At 50.2% G+C, this 9,090-nt stretch overlaps 1 protein-coding gene across 1 annotated transcript; it reads right to left on the reverse strand.

The window, feature by feature from the left end:
* Positions 1-446: 446 nt before the first annotated feature.
* On the reverse strand, positions 447-4,839 carry LOC125516763 (putative transcription factor bHLH041). Its single transcript, XM_048682084.2, has 5 exons — positions 4,540-4,839; positions 4,204-4,444; positions 3,296-4,126; positions 2,750-3,196; positions 447-781 (listed from the first exon to the last, which is right to left on the reverse strand). Exons 1-5 carry the CDS (start codon positions 4,692-4,694, stop codon positions 689-691), a joined length of 1,767 nt encoding a protein of 588 aa, XP_048538041.2. The 5' UTR covers positions 4,695-4,839; the 3' UTR covers positions 447-688.
* Positions 4,840-9,090: the final 4,251 nt, after the last annotated feature.

Here is a 9,090-nt window from a genome sequence, read left to right on the forward strand (position 1 = left end):
ATAGGTTCAAAACTTTTTTAACTTCAAAAGCCTGATCCTGAGATGCTTCGAAGAACAAAAGAGTATCGTCCGCAAAAAGAAGGTGTAAAATACCCGGAGCTCTCCTACAAACCTTAACCGGAGTAATTGCCTCCGTAGCAACCCTATGCCTTAAAACAGCCGACAAGCCATCCGCCACGAACAAGAACAGAAACGATGATAAAGCCGAAGCCCACGCGTCGGTGCAAATGAATCCAAGAAGGTTCCGTTTAACCTGACAGAGTACCTCACCGATGTAACAGAGTTCATATTGTCTGTGCCTTCTATGTAAAAGTCTATTGATGCTACATTTTAAGGCAATGAAACGGGCCTGTCGAAAATATAGAGAGAGGCAAAGATTATGCGTGAGATGATGTGACTGCGTGAACGCATATACGTTATGTTTTGTGTTTCTTAAACAAGCAAGGTCTAATAAAGTCACTCTGTCTCGAATCCATCAAAAATGCAGAATACAGTTACTCAAAGTCCTCCGGGAGCAAGTTTAAGAAAAAAAATAAAAAAAAAAAGTTCCTTCACGAGCACAAGTTACAGAAATCTAGAAATGCCGTGGCCGTGTGCCCGTAACCTGCAATCCAGTTTTGAGCATACTGCAGCGTCGGCTCGGTCCCTATCTCGCAAACTGACCCAGCCGATACGGACCGTGGGCGGGTCAAAGTGCGTCGGACGACGGCGGTGTCACCAGACCAACGACAGCCCTCGTGACAGCATCCTTCAACGCCTCCTCGTCGAATTCGCCAGCAGCCTACAAGATTCACAGCCAGTCAATTCCACCGGTTATTTTTAATCTCGCACGTCGTTCATGCACACGTGTGGGCTAGAGAGGCAAAGAGGAATACATCCCGCGTTGCATTGGTAGCTAAAATAATAAGAAATATTTAAAGGCAATCCTAGAATCAGAGCGGTTTTACAAAACAAATCATACACGATTCCGAACGTACAAATATGACTACAGACACAATTTGTTCCACGCAAGAATTAGGTCATGTCCACCATTATTCGTAACCTTGTTCACAAAAAAATATTCAAAAAATCATGCCTGGCATTTCAAATTCGAAATTTCGTCAATTCTTGCAGTAAAACTTTTTCTATCCCATCCCTATTGATAATTCTTGAAGTAAAATCTTAGGACGACGATAACGTGTGGGCGTTAAAGGGTCTGTCCACACGTTTTGTGTGGTGTCTAAGAGGACCAGCCCACACGTCTATGTGTGGGCAAAAGAAGTAATGCTCACACGTCTTTTTTTCCTCGCGGTCCCTCTCACACGCCTACTTGTGGGCAAAATAGATAACGCCCACACGACCTCTCTCAACCACCTATCTCACGGTCCTGCATGTCCAGCGTGACAGTCACCATGCGTCCCACAGTTGGCATGGTCCTAACTCTCTTCAATGTCCATTTAATTGCAGTTGTCATGTTGTTGTACTACAGTTGCCATGTCTGACAACTACATTTGCCATGGTTGCTCAACTGCAGTTGCCATCTCAGATCAAGTGTCAGATGCCATTTTTTGGACAACTGCAGTTGTTGCCATGTATGGTCTGGTTACTACAGTTGCCATGATTTGAAAATTGTAGGATTTGTCACCTACTAACACTAGCCAGTTGCCATGTATGGTCTGGTTTACTACAGTTGCCATGATTTAAAAACTTCAGGAGTTGTCACTACTAACACTAGGCGATTGCCGTGTAGCGCCACAAAAAGATATCGCAAAATAACATGTTCGGGTAAAGAGAGAGTTGTCATCTGCTTACGAACACACTAGGGCAGTTGCCATGTACCTTGTAAAACACATGGCAACTGACATGTTCGGATAAAAGAGAGAGTTGCCATCTGCTTACAAGCACATTAGGACAGTTGCCATGTACCCTGCAAAACACATGACAAGTGACAGCTTTGAATGTGGGAGAGGAGACGTGTTTGGGCGAACTGATAAATGCCCACACACCAGCCATGTAAGTGAGTGAAAACTGACACGTGGACGAACTGCTAAACGCCCACATATCGATCCCTTCGTGTGGTGAAACGGACGTGTGGACGACCAGATAAATGCCCACACACCAGTCCAGTCCTACGTAGCACCATAAACATGCCAAGATTCAAGCATCCACAAACGGACGCGGATCCATGCATGTGGGCAAGATGCAAGCGCGCACACGTGTGGGCGTTAGTATTTCCGAAATCTTAAGGAGAGCGAGATTGGACAGGGCAGTTTGTGTGGACGGCATTAGTAGGTATTCTGGCCAAGCAAAGCATTGTTTCCGGCCAAAGTCAGTCAGTCAGTCATGGCGATTAAAACGACTCGGTTATGGTTGTCTTTCTATATTTTCTTGCGGTTGGGAACAAATTTAGATCATGAAAGGGATATGTATTTCGAGACGTATTAATAGCGGATGAAGCTTCTCTGAAACTGAAAGGAACAGGACGAGAAGGGACTTCGAATGGAAGAGGAAAAGGTACGATTGATGGCCGTGACGTCACCAGAGAAGGCGGTCTAAGTTTTCTCGCTGAGTTTTCGCCTGCAGGTCGCCGTCGGCGAAATACTCAGGAGCTACTACTCCGTTTGACTTTGACCTGGCTCTGAACCCACCAAATCTCACGTGTATGGCCTACACCCAACCGCGGCAATTATATATATATATATACATATATATATATACATATATATATATATATAAACAAAAATCATCGTGACGTACGTACGGCGCGTACCGTTGCACGGAGTGTCAAGCTCGCCTGAGCAATGCCGCCGTCGCCGGTGCCCTGCGGCTGCCTGGCGTCGACGGCGACCACCGAGAAACGGTGGCCGGCCGTGTCCTTGAGCAGCGCCAGCACGCGGGCCACTAGATCCGACAGGTCGCCTGCCGCCGCCACCCTTATGGTCACCTCACGGCACTGCCCCGTCGAGAACGACGAGGACGATGTTGACGCGCCGGCGCTGCTAGTGGCCACCTCAACTTGTACCCTCTTTGACGAGCCGCCTGCCTGAAGGGCTGCTTGGTCAGGCCTATCCCTGGAGTTGCCGTTGGTGATGCGTTGGTGTTGCTGGATCTGCGCCGCCGTCTCGAGGCTTCGGTTCCTGGCTTCCAGCTCGGAAATCTGGGCTATCAGAATGTTCATGTAGTCCAGAGTGTTGGCGAGGACTGTAGCTTTGTCTTTCTGCAGAAAGAAAAAGAATGTACAAAGCAAATTAACGTAAAAAAGCATATATGAGTTCATGATGAATATGTGCATAACGGAATGCATGTCATCACGTACCTTTGATCCGGGAGGAAGCAGCCCTCTCAGCGCCTCAAAGCTCTCGTTGAGCCTCTCCCGCCGCCTCCGCTCCGATATCATATGGTGCAGCTGGCTGCTCGTCGGGGCTGGGGGCGCGGCCTCCTCGTCTTCCTCCCGCCACCGCTGCGTCGTCGTCCCCGTGGTGCATTCCTGGCCGTTGTTGTTCAGCGTGTTCATCCTTCTCAGGATAGAGATGCCCATCTTGATCATCCGCTGCCCAGGCGCGTCCGACGCCCGCCGCGGCGCCCTTGGCGCCAGCGCCGCGTTGTACGGCCGGAACGCCGTCGTCGTCGAGCCACGGCGCGGCGACCGATGCGCGCGACGGTAGCCTAGCGGAGGCGTGGGCGTGTTAGGCATAGCCGACGACGAGGAGGAGGATGCGGAGATGACCGCGAGCATGGCCTGCGCCATCGCGACGTCGTCGGCCTCGGGGCTCGGGAAGTGGACGTGGCCGTGGACATGGGCAGGGCCGTGCCGGCTAAATGGCACGGGATGCGGCGGACGGGGCGGGTGAGGAAGAGGTCCCGCCGTTAGGTCCCGGGGAGACGTCGTGGTGGACGACGACATGGCCATCGTGCGCAGCAGCGACGTCGAGCCGTCTGCCGGGCTGTCCACGGAGATGGACGGCAGAGAGGAGGAGGAGGACGACGGCCGCGTCGGCGGGAGCTGGAGCAGTTCCTCAAGCAGCGACTGCTGGAAGAAATCCTCCGAGAATATCTGACCGAGGCCGGCCTGAAGGTTCATCTGTCCCGCCGGCGTCGACATGCCGACCTCGATCTCGCCGCTTTCGCATCCCATGAAGGCCGCCACCTGCCGCGCGCATAAGCACTGCTCAGCGTCGTTCAAATGCATGCATGTTATACTCAAGCGAGGGTAATCAGGCAAACCTTAATGCCAGCTTCCTGGTAGAACTGCAGCTGCACCGGCGACGACGCCGAGGCCGCCAGTTCGTGCTCCGACAGCTCCATGTACGCCCGGCCGTCCTCGTAAGCCCACCCTGGCACGCACCCGCTTACGGCCGCGCAGAGCGAACCCTTGTATGCGTCGAACAGAGCGCGCTCGCGGTCGACGTCACCGCTGCCGCCATCGCGGAGCCATGCGTCCAGGCACAACAGCTGGCGGCGAGCTCTGCTCATGGTTGCATTGCGTGCATTCGGGCGTTGCATGTAAGAGACGACCCATCCGAAGCAGCAAATAACTAATTGAAATCGAGGCTTAATTACCTGTTGGCGGCTGTGAAAGGAGGAGTAGGACGGTGGCCGCCGGCCGGGATCGGCGCCCAGACGCAGAGGTAGGCGCAGGCGGGGACGCGCGACGCCGCTTGCTGAAGGATGCGCAGCCGGGATTCCTGGCCAAGCACGAAGAGCGTGTCCATCATATTCCGGAAGCGGCACGCCGAGAGAGGGCCACCGCAGTGTCCTCCATTGCCTCCCGACGTCGATGATCGATGATGGTTCGTTGTCGCTGCCGTCGTAGACGTCTGGTCATGGGTATTATATATACGATGGAATCGGTCGGGGGTGGCGATGCAAATGTGTATGCATGCATGTGTGGACGTGAGTGGAGGGAAAAGTATTAGAGTAACAGTACCAGCTAGTAGTAGTAGTATAGTGCGGTTGGGGAGGGAGCTGGTTTGGCTCCGAGAGAATGGATGGAGACATGGGACGGGGGGTTGAAAAGTATGAAGATGCTGGAAAGTCGTTCAAAGGTGGTGACGGGCTTCAAAGAGGGTCAAACTAGGGTGGCAACGAGGGAGGGGGTTGCTGGATGGTTGATCTTTAGTTCAGCTTCTCAGCTCATCTCATCCTTGGCCTCTCCCAAACTCATATGGGTTAAGAGCATCTCCAGCCGGCCCCACAGGATGCCTTTCCAAGGCACTTTTTGGACGTCGGCGGATAAAAAACGCCCCACTCGAATCCCAGAGACACGTTTTTCGCCGGATTTCGCGAGATTTACGGCCGGCGCTATCACACCAAACCCAGCCCCCCGGGGGGCAGCTGGGGACGCCGGCAGATGACTTTTGCATGCACAGGGCCACTCGTCAGCCCCTCTCTCTCTCTCCTCTCTCCTCCCCTTTCTTTATTTTCTTTCTCCTCTCCTCTCCCTTTCCTTCCACACAGCACGCATGGCCGAGGCAGGGCTCGCGGACCATCTCCTTCCTCCTCGCTTGGGCGCCATGGCCACCATCCTCGCAAGATCCAGCCCATCTCCTCCGCGTCCGCCGAGTGGGCGTTCGGGTGGACCCGGTCGGCGCCGTCGCTCGCTGTCGAGTTCGTGGGCGGCCTGCTCAAGAGCTGGTGGGATTGGGGCCTCGGATGGCTGAGGCTTCGCCGGCGACCTGGAGATGAACGAGGAGGAGGCGGCCACGCTCGGCCGGGGCACCTGGGCGTGCGCTCTGGGGTCCGCCGCGTCGTCGCGTCCGACCACTCGCTGCCCACCATGCAGTGCCTAGAGCGCGAAGCTCGCGAACGACGCCGCCACGACTGCCCCCGCCGTCGCGGCGCCGGCCACGGCCCCTTGTGAAAGCAGGTGCGGCGTCTTGGCATTCTTCCGAGCGACCGAGCCGCTTGCAACTGAGCTGGTCGGCGGTGCCGAAACCGTCGCTGGTGTCGCTGGCGGCGTCATGCCCGGGAGTTGCGGAATGGATGAAAGCGTCAGGTCGAGGACCCTCGCCGGGTTGCTCCCCCACCGGCGTCGTCCCCTCCTGCTCAACTTAGCGCATGCGCATGCCGTAGCATTTTCAACGGAACCCCAAATCTCTCTCAAAAAGATGGATTCTTCATAAAAATTAATAGAAGAAACGTTTTGCGGGAAGTCTTTCAGCACGGCGCCGGTGGATTTGGCTCGTGGCCATAAGCGTTTTGGGTTGCCTTGAATGCATGGCATCAGCGTGACATCACTGACAATGGGGCCCCATGTCTAGTTAGTTTAAATTAAACACTCTATTAAAATATGTGAAAATGACATATGGGCCCCATTGACCCTACATGTCAGTGTCTGTGGCTGGATCTGCCCTGTGTAATAAAAGTAATTTGCTGTTTAATTCGAATTAAATAAATTCCAGGATTTTTAGAAATTGAATAACATTTACTAAATTAATAGAAAATAATCCATAAGTCAGATTAAAAAAGTTTTCTACATGTAAGTTGTTCAGAAAAAGAGACGAAACTGAATACGCTCCTCCGTCACGTGCCCCTAGCATAGAGAACATGTAACCGTCCCCCACCGTTACATCTGTCCGAGAAATGCAAACTTCGGGAAAACATTTCCGGATGTTTTCCCCCTTCACCGGTATCGTGTAGCACTATGATAGATCACCCCTAACACTGTGTGTTGTCGTGTCGTGCATCTGTCTTACATATGTGTGCTTTATATTTACTATTTCTTCCCCCTCTTCTCTCCGGTAGACCCCAAGACCGCTGCTGATGCCACTGTGATTGACGACGTCACCGACGTCCCTTCTTCCTTTTCAGCAGAGCTTCCAGGAAAGCAAACCCCCCTTGATTATTCCAATATCGCCTATTTCATTCTCTCTCATGCTTACATTAGATTTTGCTACTCTAATTGTTTGCTCCTATTCTGATGCATAGCCTGCTTTTGTAACATGATGATGTTACATACCTGCTTATCCTAAACTGCTTAGTATAGGTTGGTTAGTGATCCATCAATGATCCCTCACATTGTCCCTGTTGCCCCTGCTTCATCACCAATGGCTCGATACGTGATCGACGTCCAGGGCCCAACACAGCACATCACCCCCTTTGTTGCTCGGCTCTGCAGAGCTACTATCGAGTGCCGGGGGTGATACCTCATAACGCACTCCTGATGATAACTATGTAGTGTAGCTATTCGGTCGTGATCATCGAGGGTGATTCCTCCTTCACCACCCCTGATATGTCTCTGTCGTGCAACACCTCAAGTGTGAACCTCGAGGGTGATTCCTCCTAAGTTCACCTTGACGATTACATCAGGTGGATTCCATCGAGCGTGATTCCTCGGATTCCCCCTTGATGTTGTGGACACACAGTTACCTGGACTTTACTTGAGACCATTGTTGAAGTCGGGTTGGCCCTGATGGGTACCTGCGAGTTGATGTGAAACTCGGGTAGGCCCGGAGAGCACCCGCGAGATAATTACGAGGCACGACCGGGTAGGTAGACTGCCCTAGTGAGAGGGTTGGGCCTGGCCCTTGCCGTATTTCCTCGAGACGGGGCAACAGGGTCACATGATCATGAGTCTCTGCTCGTCTCCACGAGCTCCTAATACACTAAAGGTTTGGGTATTTAATCTGAGTTGGCCACTGGCCTATACGCACTAGCCGCCATGCGGGAATAGAGTTGGAGGTCATTGGAGACTTGGCTACATTATGAAGAATTAAGGGGACTTCATCATTCTTATTGTCTCAAGCCAAGTCAATTGAATCATCAAGTTTATATCTTATATCCAATGTGCCTCCTTGCGGTAACTTGTACTTAAATTGCTTACATTGAAAGTTACTTGCCCCCTTTGCATGTTTGGCTTTGTTCCTTGCATGTGTTTGTATATGTTGTGCTTCCAACTTGATTATCTTGAGCAATCAAGTATGTGTGTGTTGGTTTGCACATCATGTACGTGTGTGTCATGCGTTGAGCCTTTTGCATCTTGTTTATTTCTTAGTTGGCTCTTGTGAGAGATTAATGGAGTATCCCATTATGGGGGAGTTATGTGCTTTGTGCACTTCATAATCCTATAAAGGTGGGTACATGGGGAATACCACTTAGAATTGATATTGCAAGCTTATCTAGTCGCTATGTGGTATGTCTTCTCATGAGAAATTCAAATTCTAAGTTGTCCATTAATTATCTCTTGTTGGATCGTTTTTTTGCCTCTTGTTTATCTTTTATTGGTATCACATTATGGGGGAGTAATATGCTATGTGTATATTACTAGCCTAGAAAATGTGTACATTTGAGATATTATCACCTAGAATTGATATTGTAAATTATCTTGTTCCTAGGTGGCATGTGAGCTCTACAAGTTGCAATTTGCTTTTTGTTTGGTGTGAATATGATGTCGGATATCCTTGCTATCTACCACCAGGAATTATTTCCAAATACTTCTTGTCTTTTGATAATTGGTACTCACTTATGTGTGGTAGAAATTATTGATCATCTTTACATTGGCCTTTGCTTTTATTTGCTTTATCGCTTGCCTAGGATTGTGTCAACTCCCATTGTATTCCATACCACTTGTGGATCTTGTTATTTACTTGAGCTTGTCTAGTGTTTGTATAGATATAGTGAAAGTGGTGATCCCATCTTGTGCTTTTTGTATTCAAATGCAAGTTCTCTATAATGCACTAGTCTTGGGGGAGCTATCATATTTTCTATAAAACACTCATCTTGTGATCCTTATCAAGTGTGTGTCAGTGGAAGGCAAGTCGTTTCTTTTGGGCACTTTGTGCCATATTGAAACTTTGTAGAGAGCTTGGTTTGTTTGGAACCATCCTCTCTTTTGGGGGTTTGATATCCTTTATTTAGTGGGTATCAATGGATATCTCATTCCTTGATGTATCTTTTTTTGATATCCTCCAAGTGCTGATTTATTCATTTGGTATCTTTTCTTCACTTGGTATTTCTTTGTCTTTTGGTCTCGGTTCTTGAAAGTCTTGATCTTGCATATTTACTTCTTGTAGTTTCTTTGGCATGTTTTCTTTCTTTGACCCAATATATAGGGGGGACTCCACCAAGTCTCAAATTGGATGAGATGTGCATGAAATTCATTTTCATATCTAT

This window comes from Triticum urartu, chromosome 6A, assembly GCF_056163025.1.
Source record: "Triticum urartu cultivar PI428250 chromosome 6A, HENAU_Tu73, whole genome shotgun sequence".
NCBI classification, from domain to species: domain Eukaryota; kingdom Viridiplantae; phylum Streptophyta; class Magnoliopsida; order Poales; family Poaceae; genus Triticum; species Triticum urartu.